The sequence below is a fragment of the Pseudochaenichthys georgianus genome, chromosome 9 (genome assembly GCF_902827115.2).
Source record: "Pseudochaenichthys georgianus chromosome 9, fPseGeo1.2, whole genome shotgun sequence".
NCBI lineage: Eukaryota > Metazoa > Chordata > Actinopteri > Perciformes > Channichthyidae > Pseudochaenichthys > Pseudochaenichthys georgianus.
This window is the reverse complement of record NC_047511.1, coordinates 17,614,805-17,638,060: the sequence shown is the minus strand read 5'-3', so window position 1 is coordinate 17,638,060 and position 23,256 is coordinate 17,614,805. Positions and strand designations below refer to the sequence as shown.

General features: G+C 40.4%; 2 protein-coding genes across 2 annotated transcripts in view; both read right to left on the bottom strand.

The window, feature by feature from the left end:
• LOC117452023 (protein shortage in chiasmata 1 ortholog) overlaps nt 1-1,936 on the bottom strand; it is a 31,436-nt gene extending 29,500 nt beyond the window's left edge. Inside the window, exons 1-6 of the mRNA XM_034090437.1 lie at nt 1,888-1,936; nt 1,467-1,542; nt 1,249-1,378; nt 743-833; nt 470-660; nt 222-384 (exon numbers count right to left, since the gene is read on the bottom strand). Of these exons, the coding sequence (XP_033946328.1) occupies nt 222-384; nt 470-660; nt 743-833; nt 1,249-1,378; nt 1,467-1,542; nt 1,888-1,889 (653 nt within the window). The 5' untranslated portion in view covers nt 1,890-1,936. The remainder of the gene's footprint in view (nt 1-221; nt 385-469; nt 661-742; nt 834-1,248; nt 1,379-1,466; nt 1,543-1,887) is intronic.
• A 13,353-nt stretch (nt 1,937-15,289) lies between these two features.
• Nucleotides 15,290-23,032, bottom strand: krt1-c5 (keratin, type 1, gene c5). Its single transcript, XM_034091748.1, has 9 exons — nt 22,987-23,032; nt 20,876-21,270; nt 20,231-20,313; nt 19,015-19,171; nt 18,057-18,221; nt 17,839-17,964; nt 16,618-16,835; nt 16,115-16,137; nt 15,290-15,405 (listed from the first exon to the last, which is right to left on the bottom strand). The coding sequence occupies exons 2-9, from the start codon at nt 21,260-21,262 to the stop codon at nt 15,290-15,292; spliced, it is 1,275 nt and encodes a 424-aa protein (XP_033947639.1). The 5' UTR covers nt 21,263-21,270; nt 22,987-23,032.
• Nucleotides 23,033-23,256: the final 224 nt, after the last annotated feature.

Genomic DNA, 23,256 nt, shown 5'->3' with positions numbered 1-23,256 from the left:
AATAAAAAGTATAAATATGCCTTATATAGGTATGGTCCTACACTATATTATTCAAAACTAGCATGATAGGTCCACTTTAAGTACAATTTGAGGTGACAGTTTTTTAGTTGAGAATATCAATGTTCTGTTACTTTAAGCTTCTACTCCACTACATTTCAGAAGGAATATAATATTGCTTTTACTCCACGACATCTATTAATAAATCTTTACAGCTCACACACCGGAATACGGCGTCCTCTGAGAGTTTTTTTCCTGTCGAACAGAGCAGAGGGTCGGCCACAGGGAGCGTCCGCAGCCTGGACATCTTGGCTTTCAGCGTGGGTAAATGTCTCTTAAAGTGCAGCAGGTGATCAACAACCATGAGCTCTTCTGGCAGGAGGAGATCTTTGACAGATAAACATTTTTCTTGGTGAGAAAGAAGATCAAAGTCACAGATATTATTTAACAGCTGATAGGAACCTTGAGTTACCTCTGTTCTCCTTTTCAGGTTTCATCTGGTCAGTTGTCAACTTGTAAAATGATTCCTGAAGTGGATTTTCAATCTGTGACTCTTTTAAAAGGCTTACAATCTCATCCTGGTTTAGATCGTTAATTGAGTCAGGATTAGAGCTTGGTATCATCTCCAAATCCCCTTTCAGTTCACTCAGAGTCACATTAAATCTGGAATATAAATATCAAAATGATGACTCTAACAATTAAACATGATGAGGGTGAAACAATGCACCATGAGACAGTTATGAACCTTTCAGGTGAATTGACTGGATGCTTTTTTCCTCCCAGGTCATCAAGCACAGAACCACTGACAAACAGTTTGCATGTGGAGATCACCTTTCCTGTGAGAGGGGAGAAATGTGTTTATTTTGATCTCATTTAGGGCAGTTTGAGTTTTTTTTATCACCTTTTACACATTTTTCATTTCCTTTCATTAATGGTTTGTTCAGCTGGGCCAGAATAAATTAAGTTAATAGAGTTCTAAAAGTTCTACAGTAGGTATTTTTGTATTAAATGTATTATTCATATTTTAGTTTCTGCCATTTATGTAATGGGAGTTTATTTAGCTATTTTTTAATGATTGTTCATTTTTTATTATTTGTGTTCGTTCAATAATGTGTATAATCCTATATATTTTTACTGGATATTTTCCTTATAATTTGAAATCTCTAGGAACATATTTATTACATTGTTTGAAAGAAAATGTAATACACCATTGAACGCAGTGCTTATATGACTTTAGTTGGGCATGTATACCTCTGATCCACGGGGTCCGGTAGGAGGCCTCGGGCAGCTCTGCTCTGTCCGGGTAAAGATCACCGCTGCCTGGGAGGTAGGGCGGCGGCAGGGCCAGCAGGTTCATCATTACCTTCAGACTGGTGGTGCTCTGAGAGGACATAGCTTTAACGTTTAATGATAATATTCTGAGGTAGCAAACAAATAAGTCTATTTCCAGTCAATGACAAAAAACTAACCTCAAATACATAGTCGAGAGCTTTAAATCTGTTAGCAGAGAAGGTTTGCGTCGGAAAAACACTGTCCTTCTCAGACCTGTAACAATCCATAAACCAGCTAATGTTGAGGAAAACAATACTTTAATAATTATCTATGTTTTAACAAAATCTAGATGAGATAACTCTAAACTGGTCATTTTAACCAAATTCCTAAATTAATTGTCATTCACAAAAGCTAACAATCTATTTCCTTTGGCTTTTGGTTAGCTAAAGTTAGCTTAGCGATCTCTTCTTGATGAGCTAGCAGAGTTTCACGTTATTTAGCTAACTTATTGTCTATGTCCTTTAACTAATAAAGCAGTATGGTGATCCTAAAACGTAATCATCCCAAATAAAATAAAAATAACCAGAGTTAATCAGTTTCTGTTATTATAGAACTTACATAATGACTTAGCTTATTTTGGTGTTTGTTGACAGGCGAGGTGTTTAATCAGTCAAAGATCATTTATTGAAGATGATTCCCATCTCGTCTTCATCACGGGTCGTGTGTAAATGCCACGCATGCGCTGAGGAGCTTTTTGTTTTTTAGGGGAAAGTATTTCAGCTTTTTGGACTTCAATAAATGTAGGCTGGGAGGGGTCAGAGTCCAGGGCCGTTTTTCATTTCTAGTCCATCCCTTCTAGCAGAGATAATGTTTCTGCTAAGCTGCTGTTGAATTATTTTTGAAAGTATTTTGTAACGTTGTCTGCACAGCTTACTTCTGAGGTGGAGGCAGACATCTCACAGACGTATGACTTTAAGCATGAGCAAATGTAACCAAATCTACAGTAATATCTTCAGTATGATGATTATAGCAGCAATTAGACTTTAAGACAATGTCATTTCACATGCTTTCATAACTTGTGGTCACTTATCTTTTTTAACTTATGCCCCTTGTAAAATAAAATATGATGACTTTTGTATTGTACCAAAAACCGGCTTATCAGCCATGACAAAAACAAGAAGACACACAATGGATGCTGTTAAATTCAGTTGTATTTATTTTAAAGAAAAGGCCACATATTATCAGTATGTCCATCAGTAACAACGGTAACAACAAAGGCCAGAATGTGCAGAGGCTGCAGGGATGATCCGAGAGAGAGCGAGAGAGTTCACTCTGCAGTGGAGCTTTGACTCTGAGACTATTGATAATAACTTTTATGACACTTTTGTTATGGCTTTTTAATTACATACTGTTTTGAATTTTTTTAAGTAATAGTAGACCATTGCTTTTTTATGCCATACTATGTTATCGTGTTGTGCACTCCTGACCTCTAGTGGCGGAAGTTGTGTAGGATTTTATAATGCTCGTTTTAACTTAGGTTAATATTCTGATATTGTACTATTATACTAAGTTTGTCGCTCCTAACACCCTTTACCCTGTCAGGAAGACATTATATGTTGACCTCACTAGATTTTTAAAATACCTAAATATAATTCCAGATGATGTGCATGTGCATGTGCGTGCGTGTGGTAATGTCTCAGCAGTGCAGGGCTGAAGTCGAATAGTCCATTTAGCTTAGGAACCTTCCTAAAGGAGTGAAATGACACGGAAGTCCCTCAGTGGCAGCCATGATAAGTGCCGTTCGAATTCTCTAGAATGATGAGAATGATAGGAAAGGAGGTTTCAAACTTCCTTTATAACCTCCTTTAGCTTAGGAACCACTGGACCTCCCTAACCGACAGGAGAAGCGAAAATGCTGCCCCACAATGCCTTGCAGCCGCAGCATTTGCCGTCACTCAACAGTCGGCCGTTCACGGAAACAACCGATTATGACGGAGAAATGATATCATGAAAGTTACGGTGCTTATTAAGCATTTTAAAACATAGGTGGTAAGTTGCTAAAGTGCTTTGTTTTGAACGTTCATCAGTATTATAATCAAAAAGAGAAATATGAACGTTAGTTTTTACTGAAATGATCAAATAAAGTCAACATTTCAGTCTTTACTGAGCTGTGTGGGGTTTGTTCAACTTTTAAAAGATGTTTGAATGGTGATATACACAGTGATAGATGTTAAGAACCACTAATGTTTATAATAAATACATCTGTATTGATTTTAAGATCTTTAGTTCATACAATCATACGTATTGGGATCATTTGTATTAATGTGGACCGGAGGGAGAGGGTGACGAGCATAAGTTTCACTTTCCTTTTTTATTTCAATTCCAACTTTGGTCCTGAAGAATCTGTTTCTCTGTTGTCCACGTTCATAAAGCAAAGCAGCAGCATCAGAGCACGGAGCAGAGTCTCTAGATGAGTTCACAGCAGTCCCTCGTTCTTATTAAACATCCATGTTGTAGTCCGCTGTATAGAAAACTGTAGTTTCCATAGTTCCCCCACAGCAGCAGACGCACATTCATGAGGCTTTGCATATGACGTCACGGGTGACGCGGCGTCAGCCCAGCGGCCATACTGGAGTACCAAAACAGACACCGTAATACTCATAGCCTACCTGTTTTTTATCGGACATATAATGGTGAACTTCTGTGCTATTGTTGGCTGCGGCAACAGAGGTGATCGAAACAAGGGGCCAAAATCATTTTACAGGCTGCCGGCGGTTATAACACACCAGGGTGAAGCAATGTATGCACTTTCAAAGCGTCGACGGGAAACATGGCTCAATAGGATCGGACGGGAGGATCTCAAACCATCCAACCACAACTATACTCGCGTTTGTGGGGATCATTTCACGTCAGGTAAGTGTCAGGTTTTACATACAAACATTCAAAATCAACATACAACCCACTTACTAAGACATGTATCTTAACACGGACATATGAATCCTGGAGTCTGTGTCATCGATCGACATATCAGATTGTGGAGTATCTACAAAACAAAGTCATCCCTTGGCTCAGGTCATCTTCCCACCAGTCTGTCAATCCCCTGCAGTGCTTCGTTTAACTGTAATTTAAAGAAATTCCTCCCCCTACTGGCCATTTGATTATATGTAAACAGTAAAGGCTGTACAGTCCCTGGCACCTTTTCAGAGGCTTTTGGTTTCCTCAATTATTTGTCATGTTCCAATGTCTTGACACCAGCATTTTAAATATATCTAAAGTCTGACTTCGCCTGTCAAAAGAGGTCAAATTTGTATTAATTAACAGTTCACCCAGGATATAACTGACCTACAATCTGATTTATTTGCGGGTAAACCAGTGGCACTTTTTGACAAAAATCATCCTGACTGGGCACGTCTGTCAAATTGGGCCACGAGAAAATTACAGCACCTTCCCCTGCTACACATGCCAGGTATAAACGCGCCAGAAAAAGGTCATCCATCGCACCACTTGATCTCTACAGCATGGTATCTGATATTCCATCTCCAGAAGAGCCCGCACCGGTCCTGGGAGCCACTGGGGAAGAAGAAGGAATGATTGAACCAGAGACTGGCACTGCAACTCAGACTGATTTGACTGGTGAAATGATTGACAAAATGTCATTTGAAATTAATAATGTAACAACAGAAAATGTTAACTTAAAAGAAAAGCTTGTAATATATTACTAATGTATTTTTTACTTTCTAAAGATGTAGATGGGATTACATTGATGGATAAAATAGCTGAAGTGTGCTGCGACCTGAATAATGTGTGTGATACTGTAATACCCGTTGATTGAGCCTTTACATTCTGTTACACCCCAATCAACCCATATCAGATTGAAAAATATGATATGTTTGTATTGTAATTATTATTACATTATTGTCAATGTTGTACTTGGTCAATTAAATGTCTTGATAATCAGAAAAGTGATTTGGGGTTTGGTTGTGTAGGGGAATGTTTGAACAATTATTTAAGATGTTTTCAGGCATGGAAGATTAATGTTAGGGATGTCCCGATCACCTTTTTTTGCTCCCGATCCGATTCCGATCATTTGATTTTGACAATATGTCGATACCGATTTTTCCCGATCCGATCTTTATGCAATGCATTAAGAGAAAAAAAAGGTAACAGATAACGGCTGGTCATCCAACGCGATGAATTCAGCTATCTTGGCTGTTATTGTGTTGGCCTTTTCACTGTTCTGCGGCAGTTTCTCTTTCCTTTTAAAAGTCTCTGAAAGTGTCGGGGCGGTCGAATAATCGATTATTATTCGCCAGGGCTGCCGAATAATCGATTTTGATCATGGTCAGTTTCTGGCAACCCTAACCAGTGGGTGGTCAGCTCTTGTCATATTCCTATGCTAGGTAGCCCATAACAGAAGCTGACAACCAAGAATAGGTTCACAACTTTTGTAATTTAAAATATATTGCAATATATAATAAAGCTTTAGTTATAAAGACCTTTTCATAAAGCATGTGTAGCTCAAAGTGCTTTACAAAATGGCACACATCACAAGTTAAAAATAAACCACAAGAAATTCCCCTCAGATCAGATGTTAAGACCTTTACAGGTACATGCAGCATAGCAACAACATATAACATTTTGGTTAAGAGACAGGAGGAGGTAAAAGGTATGATAATACAAATAAATAAGACACAAGACTAAGTTTATTGATGCAACGATATCCCTATAAATTAAAGTAAACATAAATACAAAGCTGGTGTTTAAAAATGTCCACTGAGTTGGCCTCTGATATTTCTTGGTAGCGTAGTGGATAAAAGCAGCCTCACCCATTTTATTTTGGGGGACCTTAGGGATATTTAAAAAGCCAGCTGAAGAGGACCTCACGAAATATTTACTCACTTTTCCAGCTATTACAGCCACATCTCGTCTCATCTTGTACGCCTTCATTTCCTCCATGGTGTACAATGGAATAGGCGAAAAAACGAGGTAGTTCACGATATCAAAGTAGGAAAGTGAAGGCCATGAATTTATGTCGGTGCTGTCATCATTAACGGGAATCAAATAAGGGTCCACCGAACCAATCGACGCACCTTTGTCTCTGTAAACGGTCTTATCCTCCGGGTTTAGTGATTCGTAGTATCCTTTCATTTTCGCCATTTTTGAACGCTCCCGCCAGTAGAGTGGTACGAGTGGTACTCCAACATGGCTGCCGCGAAATCCCGTGACGTCATTAGGAAGCCTCTATAGAAAACTGTGGTTTCCATAGTTTCCCCACAGCAGCAGACGCACACAATGACGTCCGCTGGCGCATCATAAACACGTCGGATAGTGAAAGTGCATTCGGATTCTCTAAAGTACCGCAGTCTCTTCTCCTAAGTCCTTTTGAATTCTCCTATCCACTATCCCTTAACCCCGTGACGTTTCACTCAGAGGTCAAGGAATAGACGATAGGGTTAGAATTTAGGAGCTGATTTTTAAACTATCCGACTGCAGCCCAGCTCTCCTGCAGGACGCTCACATCTCCCGGTTGAAGGGAAGGTCAGACATCCAGGCCGTGATCATCTCTCACACTGCACCAACTGCAACAGTTAAAACTAAAAGGAATAAAACATGTCAAAACTTATCAACATACACACACATTTTACATTTCCAACTTATCCACAAACTACTGAAAAATAAAACATTTAAAACTTATCATCATACTAAAAAGTGAAATACTTAATGCTTATCTAAAAAACTAAGAAGGAATAAAAGAGATTATCCATAGATTAATAAGGAATTAAAATGGAACATTTATCACATAGTAAAAAGTGAAACTTAAACTTAAAACATATCTCTTAACTAAGAAGAAATTCAAGAAATTAAACTACAAACTATTCAAAAGTGCTTTAAACTTATTTAAAAACGACTTAAACTACTAAGAAATTATGTGTGTGTGTGTGTGTGTGTGTGTGTGTGTGTGTGTGTGTGTGTGTGTGTGTGTGTGTGTGTGTGTGTGTGTGTGTGTGTGTGTGTGTGTGTGTGTGTGTGTGTGTGTGTGTGTGTGTGTGTGTGTGTGTGTGTGTGTGTGTGTGTGTGTGTGTGTGTGTGTGTGTGTGTGTGTGTGTGTGTGTGTGTGAGGTACTGTCTCAGCAGTGGCCCTGTCTCCTGCAGGACGCTCACATCTCCCTGCTGTAGGGAGTGTGAGACACCCAGGCCATGATCATCTCCAACACTTCATCAAAAGCAGTGGGGGCTCGGGCAGGAGGGGCAGGGCTCAGGCTGGGGGCCCTCCACAGGCTCCTGGAGGGGTCCTGGATGAACCTTTAGGACACACAGAGAGAGGCTGCACCGACACAAAAACATGAAGCAGGTTTTAAACTAAACATCAGGAGGACTCACATCCAGCCGGACCTCCTCCAGCATGGCCTGTGGGGGGGGTGGAGGTGGGGGGCTATGGGCTGGGGCTACCCTGACGGAATCGTCTCTGTGGGGGCTCCTCTGGGCCTCTGCTCTGCCTCCTCTTCCTACCCCTGGCAGCCTGTTGGAGAGGAACCGAGGGAGAAGTGAAGGAGAAGGTCAGACTCATCGTCCTCTCAGACTAAATATCACTGCCCTCAGTGATGGAATGCAGTTAAGTACATCTACTCAAGTACTGTACTTAAGTATCATTTTGAAGTTCTTGTACTTTGTATTTTCATTTTATGCTACTTTATACTTCTACTCCAGTACATTTTAGAAGCTTTCTTTTTTGAACTATTTATTCCACTTCATTTATCTTTAATTACTTTACAGATTCCAATTATTAGCTGACACGAAATATAAATGAACTGATTTTAAACATTGACATATAACTAGGTTAAAATATCCAACTGCAGCATACAAAGGAAATGAGGAGCTTCAACTTAACTAGCTGTGATAGACACACCACTCCATCACAATCCAGTAATTTAATATGATTCTGAAATGAGCTATGCCAATTATTTTTTACTTTTACTGAAGTAATATTTTGAAAGCAGGACATTTACTTGTAACGGAGTATTTTTACAATTGGATATTTCTACTTTTAAGAAATTAGCACTTTTTCTCTCATCTCCAGAGGAACTGAATGAATAGTTTCATTTCATCCAAAATGGCAGAAAGTGCAAGTTTCTCTTTTGTGTAAGAAATGCTCTGCTGATGCATGCACTTTAGATGTAATTATTGTACACACTGTTTAAAATACAATATAATTGTATTAACTCAAACATGGAATTTAAAGAAAAATATTTCCCACTTCCACTCCACACTTCTCTTCACACAACCATCAATCAATCAACAACCAATTGCACCGCTCTCTCAGCTCGCAGCCACACACATTTACTGTTCACTTATCACGTACCGAGGCGGAACCAAAACGCACCGAACGCTACGTCTTCATCCAGGCGGCGTGTGAAGACCTGCTGGAGCACAAACATCAGTGGGTCAGCTTCGGTCAATTTCCTGTAGAACAAACAGCCAGAGAAACAGGGCTCCTTCCTGGGGGGGTGGGGGACACAGGCCAATAGGAGGAGTTTAAGGCATGAGAGGAGGAGGTTAAACAGGTGAATATCTCTGCTGACCAAGGTGTCCACACTTCCACGGAGACTTCACAGGATTTGTGTACATCCTGTCAGGAGCTGTAGGCCTTGGTGTTCTCCCAGGATGGGACATAATCTGCCTCCCCCCATGTCCCCAGCAGGGGGGGGGGCTTCATACTTTCAGATCAGCTGAGGCTCATTTAGTAGGATGGGAGTTTGAGGCATTGCTATATGTCAACTTTGTCTTCTCAAATATCTTCAGTGACATCCAAATTCATTGCAAATACACTGTTTTATGTAGAAATGAAAGGGAATATTTTTAGGTTAAACAGCTAACTATCAAAAAGTTTGAGGTGCACAGGCTTTCAATATTACATTTGTAGTTTTCCTCGTTAAAATACCAGATAATCTGTGTTTCTTAATCAGAAAAGCCCATTTGCTATTACATTACATGTCACTTGTTAGGCGCTTTTATCCAAAGCGACTTACATACATATACATACAATACTGTGGACAATCCCCACAGGAGCAATTTGGGTGAAGTGTCTTGCCCAGTGACACTACGACATGCTGACTGCAGTGGGGTTATGTTGTCCATTGAAACGCAGGTTTGTGAGTTTTGTAGCCTACACCAGTTTGTTTATGTTTAATGTTTCACATTGCTTATGGAAATACTACCACTATATGATCATTGATGTTTTGTTGTTGATTATTGGACACTTGTTTTGTAAAAGACATAGGATCTCTTGAGGAACGCACGTGTCCTTTTTATGTTGTCTATTGAAACGCAGGAAATAAACTTAAGTAATCACCAACTCTGAGTGATCTGTTGCCGAGGGGACACTACACCGGGGTTACACAAGCAGCCTGGAACAAACAAAAAGGCCAAAAGGGCGCAGGTTTAACTGAGCAACCAAACAAAGGGAGGACTCTGAGGCTGCAGCCACACAAGGACGATAACGGTCGTATCTGCTACAGTTCTCTATCAGATAGACGGTTCGGCCACACGAGGCCGACATGGAAACGCAGAAAACGATAACGGGTCCCAACCAAGGTGCAGATCTGCGGACGAAACGCTCTGGGGGGGCAAAACGGTTCCGTGATTACGCCCTATAACGATCATTTCCTGATAACGATGACGCAATAGCCCCAGTGTTTCGAGCCAGGTCCCGTTATCTCGCAGGACAGTGCACCCAGCAGGAGCTTCCAGCTAGATTTGATCGATATGGACATAAACGCGAGTGAAGTCTAATCGGACAGGAGACACGCAGCTCTGCATGATAACCTGCAGCTCCGCCCGCTGTGATGGAGCGATGAGCGGAACAAAACACACACTTCAAGTTAGATCATCACCCTTAGCTATTTTAATTACCTCTCAAACTACCTAAACTAGTTATAAATATGTTTATTTTTACTGTCGGGTCACGCATTACTGGATCAGCAATGTCTTTCACACACAGTGACGTCACGAGCTACCCACAATGCAACAATACGCCATTTTCCTGGAGGTGCAAATATCCTGGAGGTGCAAATAAACAGCTAGCTAACGTAACCAGGCAGAGCGCACTAGGTTTTTTTTCTGAATTAACGACCGAAGAAATCGCTGCATGTCTTCGGATTACATCTCTGGACTTGAGGGGTGTGCTCTAAGTCGTTACCAGCGTAAACTAGAGCTGTGTGGGTTGTCGGATTGCCCTTACAGACTGCCTGCAGATGTATGGAAAAACGACCCTCGAAAGTGGCCTTCGTCGATTTTGGCAGCATCTACGTCTAATTTCTGGAAACACCAGGTGAATACCCCACTTGTCACAATAATATTATCATGCCATTGTGGTATTTTAGAGTTGACTAGATATTGATTAAGGCAATAGACTATGATATTCAGTACAGGAAGCTTAGCAACACCTAGACGGTGTACCGCTAAACCATAGACTGTATATATAAATGGACGTAGTGTCCGTGACGTCACCCATAGGATTCTGCAGAGTTGCCGAGAAGCCCTTAGTAGGCGGAGTCGGCCACTAACGGCTTGACAGCAACGTCAAAGTCTAATCCCGCCTGCTCCAAATAAGGGCAAAGAGGCGGAGCCGAGGCTGGACCTGCTGCCTCCAAACTGGAAGTAAACAGAGCTAGCTCAGGCCAGCGCCATATAGATAGATATCTATATATATATATACTATCTATATGGCGCTGGCTCAGGCTAAGAAGCTAAGCGAACATGAAATACATGCATACCAAGTTACTGCTAACAGTGTAGTTCCCCTATATAAACGTTACATTCATCTGCAAGAGAATTAGCTATATTTTGTTATTCTTAATGGTTGTCATTCACACGTTAGGAAAAGAAGTACCGATACATAGCAGAACAATTGTGGCGATGTTCAGCTTAATAAGCCTTGTTCAACATCATTTGTTTAGCTAATACTACAGCAGGCGAACCAAGTCTGCGTTTCGCTGCATTCCTTGATCTCCAGTTATAACGACGGACTCCACCGCCCGGACCTAACGGAGCCGCAGTGGGCTAGCTCCGGGACGCCGGCTGGAGCTAGCCCCCTGCGGCTCCGTTAGCTCCGGCGGCCACCACTGGGATAATTGGGTCCCCTATTAACATTTGCTCCCGTTTAGCCCGTTTTTGATGTACGTGTCCATCAAAGTGACCACGCCCTAATTTATGCAAACACTTTAAGACCTAATATAAATAAAAGGGTCGTGTTAGAAAACAATTCACTCACAGATTCATAATCATGAAGGTGGAATCTAACTATATCGATAATAATATTTATTGCATCCAGGGGTAGAAACATGTTTTTTTCTGCTGTAAAGTTGGGCATTTTAACATGGGGGTCTATGGAAATTGCTCCTTTCTGCAGCCAGTCCCTAGCGGCCCATGTATGAACTGCAGTGTGTGGCACTTCCGTATTGGCGTCCCGGCTGTTCCCCAGAGTTTGCCGCTTGGGCTAAACCCTCGGCCTGCTTGCACTTCGCGTAAAATGGCGGATACCGGAAGTACGGTTTTGCCCTCGGCCCAATACCCGTATGTGTGTGTGAAAGAATGAGACCACGGATACTGACGGGCTGTCAGCAGAGGGGGAGGAAAAGAGAGGCTCCGTCCTCCGTGTATTATTCTTATATTATTATATAGAGTCGTTATTCATTTGTTTTAAAGCTCAATGAATAACAAAGAAGACCTTTGACCGGCACTTTTCTAATTTTGTCCGGAAGATTTCAACTTTCAACATGTTGACCGGCGAAACCCCACCTCTGCTGCTAAATCCGGCAGCGCGGAGAATAAACAGAAGGGCAACCATGCATGCGCGAGAAGTCTTCTTCGCTGCTTTCGGTGTATTTTGTGGCAGAAGTTCGTCTCCAGCGGTTCGAGCTGTCTCGTGTGGACGGACACGTTTCTGGTGCCTATTGCGTGTGGAAACTTTTTTGATAACGATTTCGGTGCGTTTCCGTTATCGTCCTCGTGTGGCTGCAGCCTAAAAGGGGAGCCTAATCAAACACAAAGGAATAGATACTAACAAACAAAACAAACTAACAAAAGGATGCTGTAAGAAAACACAGCTACGCGTAAGGACAACAGTCAATGTAACACTAAACTAATCTAAACACATCCAATCACTATCTTCGGGGGCGGACCAGGAGATGGGTAGCCAATGACATCAGGGCAACCGCGCAGCTCATTTACATATAACACAGGCAAAACAGAGTTAACACGACCGGGGAGGCGGCGGCCGTAACAATCATTAATTTAACCTGCAATTAATGATGTCCCTGATGATTATACCAGCTATTTTCTACTCTTTATATTAAGGTAAGTTTCTTTTTATTTCTTAAATTGTCTGCAATGTCAATTTTAATTTGAAAACACCGACGTATTAATCCCTTAAAATCATCAAATAATCATTGAATATGGATTACATATCAAGACAAATGTCAGGTTAAACCTCTATGGTGTCTGTAAAACAACAATTTTCTGAAAAATTGTGCAAAGGTGTAAGACTTTAAATCATTTTATCACTCGGACAAAATGTTTTAAAAGTATTGAAAGATGTGAAATGGTTACATCTGTCCTCATATGTTGGTTATTTACAGCAACAACTTTACTGTAATTAAATATATTTAATATTTTTCCGATATTTACTGCACCAGCTTGACTAATAGAGTGAGTTCATGAAGCTGTGGTGGTTTTACGGCTCAAATCGTCTAAAAAAGCGGCCAGGAAAAAGTAATTTTATTAAAGGGGACCTATCATGCACAATGCACTTTTGTACGTCTTTTATATGTGAATGTGTCCCCGGTGTGTCAGGGAACTCACCAAGTGTCAGAAAACACAACCCTCTCTCTTTTCCTCCATACCCAGATCTCTAAAAACGGGGCTGCAACGGATCTGATACAGACTGATACAGATTTGAAATTGTTCTGACGTCAGAAACGGGGTGCTCCGCCTATATGGGCAACTCTCCACCTATCAGGGGAATGAGAGGTTGCGTGGCATGGTAACAGCATGGTAAGAGCATGGTAAGAGCATGGTAACATGACGCTCGTGCCTCGTTTCCCGAACCTGTGTCGAGAGCTGGAGTTCAATGAAATCTCAGATTTGCATTCTTAATAGTTTGTTTGGGTCCCTCAATTCCGTTTCGCTTCTCATGCACTGATTCGCTAAGCTGAACAGCCAATCAGAGTGATTTCTTTGGCCGGTACACACCAATCTGAGTAGGGCGACACAATGCTCATCGACGTCCCGACATCTATCGATGCCGAAAATCGGCTCGCTGTGTAAGGACCTTAACACCTAGCAACCTGAGTCAAGCCTCAACGTACAGTAACGACATTTCAAGTATTGATATTTTATTGATATTTCCACTTATTTATAAAAAAAACAAAAAAAGGTTTCGCATTTCCTGCTCGTTTAAAACACTTATTTATTGTACAGACCCCATATGCACCTGTTTTTGGATTGACATTATTATTTGTTATTTCAATTTCAGTCAACAGATGTCAATATTTTACCCTCAAGAATGTTGTACCCTCAACAGATTTGTTTGTATAAAAGGTAATGTCACACATTTCCCCACATAGGCCTATATTGAAAATCCAAGATAACAAGATAACTTGAAAAGTAAATTATAAAGATTTCTTAAAGGGCATTTACTTATGTTCTCCACAGGGAGGCGCTGCTCATCAAACTATCAATAGACATTGTAATGTTGATTCAGAGGATCAACATGTGCAGGACAATCTGCTCATGTCAACTAAAACCTCAACATGGGGTAAAATGATAAAATCACACAGTAACACTTAATCACCTCATTGGAAGATGGATACATCAGTAGTTTTCACTTGCAGCACTGTAGGCATTTGGTTTGGTTGTCTAGTAGTTCTACTTTATTGACATCTGAAATACATGTTCAGAAATGAGTGACTTTTTACTTCAATATAACTTCAACTCCTGTAAATTGTATGTACAGGTGTACATAGTGAGAGGCAAAACACACACACACACACACACACACACACACACACACACACACACACACACACACACACACACACACACACACACACACACACACACACACACACACACACACACACACACACACACACACACACACACAATGCCACAAAGCCTGTCACCTGAAACTACTGTTTGTAGGTATTTTAGTTTCAGCCTTCTCAGTGCAGAATCACATTTCTCTGTTTCACTGTAATATTATGTTCCTCCAGTATCAGCCAACGTTTCTGTCGAAAAATGAAAGGGACACTTTTTTTTAAAACCCTGTTTTATTGAGACTGTACAGCTGCTTTGGTTTATTTCTTTACATACAACTACAAACTCTCATGCACATAGAGTAGATGTTGTTGCAAGATCAAGACATTTTCTGAAAGCTTCAGCATGTATTAAAGGAAATAGCGAAATATTTTTAGGATAAACTCTTATTTTCTTTCATGGTGAGAGTTACACCCTTATGTCTGTGCACTAGCAACATCCGGCGGCTGGTTGGATTAGCTTAGAATGAAGACTTCTTTGCACTTTGTTTTAGAGTTAAATTGTATGGTTGACAAAGCCAAGCTAGCTGGTTACCATTGTTTTCATGCTAAGCTAAGCTAAGGTAAGCGAGGAATAAGAAACCCTCCCACCCCCCTAAAAAATGTGATGGATGAAATGAGGTTAAGGTTGCATTACTGTAAGTCACTGTAAGTCACAGCAGAAGTTTCAGATAAGATTTGGACATCATTATACAGACTATTTAAACATTTATGAGAATCATTTCATTATAAGTAAGAGTTTCTGCCAACAAGAGATCCACTGTATGTAATGAAATATATCATGATCTTGCAAATCACTTTATTTTTATTTTAGGTTGAACTCATTAATCAGTCTATTGTGTGGCCTCAACAAGAATGTTGTTTTGAAATTAGATGAACTTTGGGTTAAATAGACGTCTTTGCTTCTCCTCTTGCAAGACTTTGGCTTATTTTTTGCGCTCCTCGATCTGCTCCACTTCACTGGACTCATCCACCACTTTGCCATTGATCATGGTCTGGGTGACGACTTTTACAATCTTCCTGGTCCTTATATCAGGTTCTTCTGTGATATGGAAAACAAATCAGGGTTAATCACATAAGTCCCAAAAAGTACATAAAATGTTGTCAAAAAACTTCTTCTGATGGAACAACACTATAAACGGCTGTAAAGCTAAAAAAAAAAAACACATGCCAGTAATCTTACTCAGTGCAAAAAAATACAAAAGGGATGAAATAGAAGAGAGAGAGTCAGCGAGTGTGCTTTGTATTCTTATCAGATCCTGCAGGTGTGCTAAGTCCAAATCTCAAGTGTCCTAAATGGATAGTCTGCATGTAGGAAAGGATCGGAAGCTCCTTTATGCTCCTGCAGGATATTGTCTGCTCTAGTAATATCAATTGGTAACGCGTATTAACGTGCAGACAGTAAATACAATGGTAGGCCATCACAGCAGAAAACAGGTCCTGCAGGAGTATCAGATCCCTTCCTACGTTTTGCAGACTGCATTTAACCAACAGGAAGTATGTCCTCTGGTGTGGTCACTTGACACACACAGGATCTGATAGGGGTGAAAATTAGAAGCTAACTAACCCTTTTCTCTTTTCTATCCTTTGTTATTCATACAACAAGCCAACACTGACAAACAAGCTAGTGTTGTTTTTTTTTAACAAATAACCTTCAGCAAGATTGTAGACCTTATGAAGAAACAGAAGACTTTATTCAAAATTAGCGAAGAAGTTTTTGTCCTTATGACATAAAAAAAAACTGAACTTACTTTTAGGAGGTTTTTCTTTTACCCTGTAGGCCGAGGGAAAAAACAACGTCATTCAAAAGATAAAGCAGATTTCATGTTAACTAACTATCTGATGCACGACATTTTAAAGTTCCACATTTTGGGAAATATGCAAATTCTCTCTTTTGCTTTGAGAATAAGTGAATGAGTGCCCTTTATATCCCAGCAAACTCCACTCAATGTACTCCTCTGTAGCTAAATGCAAACATGGGGAAATGACAATGTTTTTCATTTATTTCCTGGATTATAATCAGTGTTATTTTGTAAGTACTGAAATAATATGTTTACAGTGCATGTCATATACAACAACGGCCCATTGCAGCCTTGGACCTTTTGTCTAACCCCTCCATCTCACTAATCCCCATTTTGAAACTGTCCTCTGTCAAATTCAGGGGAGCATGCCAAACATGTTTTATCTTTATAGAAATAAACATAGGTACGCTATCTGTGTATTTCTGAGCACTGATCCTGCGACCCTCACTCACGTTTCCTCCCCCTCCAGCAGCCTCCTGTAGGTAGCGATCTCCATCTCCAGGTTCTGTTTGATGCGCAGCAGCTGCTCGTACTCGGTCTTGTTGCGTTGCATGTCCAAACGCAGCTGAGACAGCTCGTCCTCCAACTGGGTCAGCGTGGTCTGAAGACGGTCCATCTCCACTGAGTACTTGTGCCCCGTTTCAGCCAGGTTTCCTTCCAACACACTCACCTGTGAACAGAACAAACAGGGAGTGATCAGTGACAGTAGGTAATACGTCGTACTATAACGTTTTACATTACGAAACACTCACTGAAGCATATTAAATAAGCATCCTTTAGTAGTTTAAGATCTATAAATTACATCCATATGTTTGAAATAGCTCTAGAAAACGTATTAACTCTACTTTTAGCTTTGTTTTGGTCTCCACCAACTCCTAGAATCCTTGGCTTTCTGACCTTTTATAGACCAAACAACTAATGGATTGTTCAAGATAATAGAATAATTGACAATGAAAATCATTGTGTGTTTCACTTGTATTTTAAATCATTTCAAAATGTCCCGATGTCCTATGTTGTAGAAATGCATGGATACATTTACTGTAATATAAAAAAAATTCAACAGGGCACCTTTATCAGATTGTTCACATAAGCGTTATCTGTACTATACACGATGTTCCTCTGTGAAGTCCACTAAAGCGTCACCACTGTCACATAATGGACACTTTTACCACCCAGCATCACTTTGTCTGTTTACCTACATATGTTCACGCCCCCTCACCAATCAACCACACATACTTGAGACTGTCAGCACCGTAATATCTCTGCATTCAACACTGTGTGCTCACTATAAGGCAAACATCGATGAGCTATATTTGACTCCACTGAACCGCGCCATATGCTAGTTTGACCTGTGTTAACATGTAACGGAGACACAGACAAAACATAGGCTTGTTTGAGTCTACGTCTTGTTGTCACTCTGATTGATTATCGGAGCAAAATAAAATAGCGGTGTACATTGTGCTAAACTCTCTTTGTTGACAAGGAGAAGACAGCTGTAATCTGTGGATAATGTGTGTGCAGAAGAGAAGAGGTGAGGATGGGGCTGAACTCCAAAGAAGTAGAGAAATACAGTAGTAGCAAAAGATTTGGTTCATTTCTGAAAGAGAGACAACATGGGAAGCGTTCTTCCTGGAAAAATATGTGATTACACTCGAATGTTATGAATACTTTACCTGCCTCCGAATATTGTCAAGTTCGACCTCCAGAGCTTGCAGGAATCGTCGCCTCTCACTGAGCTCGCTTTGGGCACTACGCAGAGCCTCGTTGCTTTCTTTGACCTCTGACTGAACCGCGTCCAACTGTAGACACACGTGTTATGTACAGTACAGAGGTCTATGATATTGCAAATAAACATGTATTACTACCGGAATAGATTCATGCAGCGACAGACCTTCCTGAGGTACCAAGCCTCGGCCTCATCCTTGTTCTTGCGCGCGATGCCCTCATACTGGACCCTCAGCTCAGCCATGATAGCCCCCAGGTCAGGGCCCTGAGGCGCGTCCACCTCCACGCTCACCTGCTCGTTGGCCAGACGAGACTTCACTGTAATCATCTCCTGTGATCATTTAAAGAAAGGAAAAGAAACATTAGTGTTTAATGTTGCAGAATCTTAGTTACTATTTACTCCCAGGACATCTCTTAGGCTGCACTATCTAACTTCAGTGCCTTAACTTAAGTAAAAGTAGTAATACCACTTTATAAGACGTTGTGAATTCAAAAATACTACATTTGTCAAAGTACCAGCAAAATGTACTTAGTTTTATGGAAAAAAGTCATTTGAAATGGTTTATTTTGTTATTGTTTAAATAATCTAGTCCTAGAAACTTTATTTTATTAAAACTATTGAAAGAAAATTGTATGTAACTATTGAAAAAAAATGGTCTAGAAAGGAATTAATGTCAATTTAGATCAAAAAAACTCAATCAAGTGTTCAGTCTACATCCTGTATACCACACCTTGCAGTCTAGACACACCCGACATGTGGCTGGATGGGCTCTAGTGCTCCTGTTTTGTGTACACAGGTGTTGTCTCGAAGCACTATGGTACCAAAGAAAAAGGGTGTATCCGTAAAGGATAATCTTTCAGATACTGAATAATGTTAAACCCTGGGCTACTTTGTTGCTGATATGAAACTGGAATGTGTTACAGCTCTGTGGTTTTAGATGATTGTTACGTTCCCTGGTAGAGTCATTAGTCATTTTGAGAGGCTTTCATTCATCTTTTGAGATGCTTTAAAGACATCCGACATTTGTACAAAATGACTCTTGACAACTTGTAAGGTGATTATCTTGATAAGTAAACACTCATTGATCATGTCTGACAGGACCTTCACCTCGGTGGGATCTCACCTCGTCGTGATTCTTCTTGAGGAAGTAGAGCTCCTCCTTCAGGCTGTCCAGGTCTCCTCGCAGCGTGGCGGTCATCTGGTCGTGGTCTGACTTAGCTCTCTTCAGAGCCTGACAGTCCCTCTCTACTGACTGGCAGAGTGTGGCCTCCGCTTCCCATCTGCACCACAAACACAGTGAAGGAAAGGAGCCATTCATGTATTTGTATTACATGACTCATTATAAAACTTAACCCAAGCAAAGATAGCTGCTGGAAGTGAATTTGTCTGCTGCATTCCTGTGGTGCATCAACAAATATTTGTTTCCTATTATGTTATTGTTCGGTGTTAAAATTCATTCTTGACTTTGGGCAGTGTAATTTGGCAAAAGTCATCAAATCAAAGTCCTTACTTACTAGATTTCCCCAACTGGCTTTTAATCATGTCGCATAGCCTTCAAGGTTGTGTGATGCTCAGAAAAAAGCTAAAAAGTCGAGTACTTTGTCAAATGATAATATAAATCGTATGGTTATTTTTCAATGTTTTATATGTATTTATATATTTTTTTCTTGTGTAACACAAAACGATGATATATATCACTTCATGCTTCCATCTTTTTTGGATTAAAATTAGACTTGCAAATCAAATGTGAATATAAGAGGATTCTTAGATCCAAATGTGCCGTAAAAATAATTTTAAATGTTTCTCTCAAAAGACAGAGTACGTTTTTGGAGTAAAACTATTTGGAACATTCCTTTGAGACATGGAAGTCACACACTGGAGGTAATGCAACACGTGCAAACAATTTATGAAACTTCTCATGAAATCATCCCAGAGTGGATACACACAAGTGAAGATACCATACAAATATCTGCATGGAAGGTAAACATGCTCTTTGCTGCTAAGGCCATCCATCACTGCCAATTCATGTATCGCTCCTGCACATCAGGTCACAGGAAATACCATCAACACATTGTGAAAAGCATCAGCAGTGTATCCTGACTCCCCCATCTTTCCTTCTGCCAGCTCTGGACTTCAGAAGCCACGCTGTCTCTCTGACCTGCACGATCCATCACCCTGTGCTCCTGGAGATCTATGCACATGCCTCAGCAGCGTGGGAATGAAGCTCTTATTTCGCAGCCTGACTTAAAGATCACTTATTCACATGGCTTTGCATTCTGGCGCTTCTATGCTAACAACTCACAGGCAGGTAAAGAAAGGAAGCTCTGTGTGACACTCACTTGACTCTGAAGTCATCAGCCGCCAGCCGGGCATTATCAATCTCCAGCATGATGCGGGCGTTCTCCAGCGTCTTCTTCCTCACCTGAGCAGGACATGAGTGGATGGTTCAGGAAGATCTGGCATAACTAGAAATTATTCTAATAATGTTTGTGCTCTGTTTTATTTACTGTGCAATCAAGTGGTCTTAACATCCAGATCTCTCTGAAAATTGATAAATAAAAGGTTGTATCTCAATATTGCCTTCAAACAAACACTTCAAGGGTAACTTTGACTACTACACATGACTACAAATTGTTAGTATTTTGAGTGTGTAAGTATGCCCAAATGTAATATTACTGCATTCATTGTTTTGAAGCACTTTCTTGAGGGTTAATGTCAACTTGAAGGAGGGTTCATTTTCAATTTACCTAACATTAGAGAGTAACATCTCTGCCTTGCTTTTGATTTTATATGGTGCATTTACCTACGCTGGGAGGTTATCTTGAGCCAAGTCTCTCAATAATGCCAACATTTACACATCAAATTATAAAAACATATTTACAAGTCCTCATATATGTAAATGTAATATCAATCACCGGGGTGCAATGAAATGCTGCTAGAGAGAAATTCTCTGTTTTGGGAGAATATGATCTACAATGACTGACCTCCTGCCCGATAGCATGTGCCTGGGCCATCATCCCGTCGATGTCATGCCCTTTGGGGGTCCTCTCCAGCATGAGCTGCTTGATCTTGACCTCCAGCTCGGAGTTGGACCTCTCCAGAGAGCGCACCTTCTCCAGGTAGTTGGCCAGCCGGTCGTTCAGGCCTATCATGGTCTCCTTCTCACTGGCTGCGGCACAGAAGCCGTTGAAGGACAGACTGGAGCCCAGCATGTTGAGGCCGTTGCCCATTGAAACAGAGCGGGACAGAGACAGCGTGGCGGAGGACACGGCAGACTTGGAGCGGATGCTGCGACTGCTGTCCCTCTGGGACATGCTGGAGAAGGAGGGCTGACGCACGGAGTAACTGCGCACAGAGAGGGTGGAGGCCATGGTGTCCACTGCAGCAGATACGTTAATAAGTGCTCTTATGGTGAAGCTACTTCACTATACAGTGTATGGTAAACATAATCACTTCACCCATTAGTGGCCTGCTGTTATTCTACAATACTTTTTTTGAGGAAATATGCTTCTGAAGTATTTTGTCCTTTGTAGAAATATTCCATCAGTGTACTTTTATACAGAGTATAGTGCTACAAGACAGTTATTTCCAAATCATTGGTTATCCTTAAAAAAAAGATATTACAAAAAAGCATTTGAATAATCTTGTAGAATTTTTCTATACGAAAACACTGAATTCCTCCATTGTTATAAAGTAAAGTGCTATCAGAATCTCCCATACTGTATATTAACAACAATAAGATAGTAAAAAAAAAATATTTCTTGTATCAAATATTCAATAACTTCACTGTTCTACCTAACTCCCAGCTTTATCGTTTCTTAGGTTTCTCTTTTTCTTAACAGACTCCCCTTTTTTCCCTTTAAATAACCCTAATTTATTGATTTGTATACAGTACATTGTTCTCACCGTGTACTATTTTGCATTTAAATTTAATTTAATAAGAAAATTGCAATTTCTTACAGTAGCACATGTAAAATGTAAATATGATCCTATGTTAACAGGTAAGATACATAAAGATAATATACAAATGTATAAATAATTCGGTTTGGTTTGACCCGGCTTGATGCTGCTTAACTTAAATCAATTCATTTATTTTGAAGTATTCCAGTCAGGCTTACTCTTTGCTACAAGATTTTCTTTGACTTCCACTGACAAGTCTCACTCAGCACACGTGAGTGAAATGACAAGTTACATGCTAATTTAATAAAGCATCAGGTATTCCCAGGCAGTCTTCTATCCAAGCTCTGACCCAGATCAAGCCTGCTTAGCTTCTGAGACGGGGCAATATCAGAGTGTTCAGTTTGGTTAGAAGCACTAAGTCTGCATTCACAAATTCTATTTAAAAATGGTACAGTGCCGGCTGCAGATAGAGGAGTAAGGCGTTTGGTTTAGAGAAAGGCGAGCATAGGCTTTTTTTGATAACCACTTGTATTTAGTTGTCTACCTTACTCTGGTTGTTGATAGACATTGTTTTTTAAGAACAATTTGTATATGAGTTATTGATTCCTGACCTTAGAAAATAGCAGTCATAATTGCTCACAGGAAAGGTCAAGAATGAACTTTCAATCAACCCTTTTAACAAACATTGACAAAAAGTCATTTAAAATGCATTTTGAAGGATTTTTAATGGGGTTTTTTAGATCTTGGTTTCACGTCTCGCTATAGTAATTTTGCAACAGTCTGTACTCATGCATCTGTCTGTAGTCAATGGATGCCTCTGTGCTGGCATTGGCTTGACTTTCCAAGAAGAAACATCAACAGTCATTTCAGAGAGAGGCTTGGTAGGCTGGCTCAGTAATCCAATCGTCTCTCAGGACAGCTACTTAATGGAACTTTTGGCTTAACTTGACATTGGTAAAACAAAAAGTGCTCAATACTAAACAGGTTTTCATTTCATGTGACTTTTTAAGTGCACAAAGTAAAAGAGGTATTTATTGGATTCAAGTAATCCCTCCACCTGAGTCAAAATAGCTGTGAAATGTAATGCTTGTATGCTTCTCCGGAGTAACATTTTAAATCTTAATTGCATATTCAGGGACCTAAAGCCATTATTTTATCAATAAAACAAAGAAGAAAAGGACAACATGATACTTACATTGAGCAAAGTTCTTCTGGAGGACTTCTGTTTGCTACTCGGTCAGATTTCCACCCCGATGCTGCAAGTTTAACAGGTGAGTTTGTATGCAGTGGCTCCACTCTCTTTGTTGGGAGGAGCCACTTCTCGTTTGTCCAACCCTACAGCAACAAAGAGGAGGATGCAACTTGACACTTCGCGCAGGAAATAAGCTGTGGTGCACATAAACTAGTCAGTGTTAACTAATACATGAAGTTAATTGTCCAATCTGTATAATTCAATTAATCAACC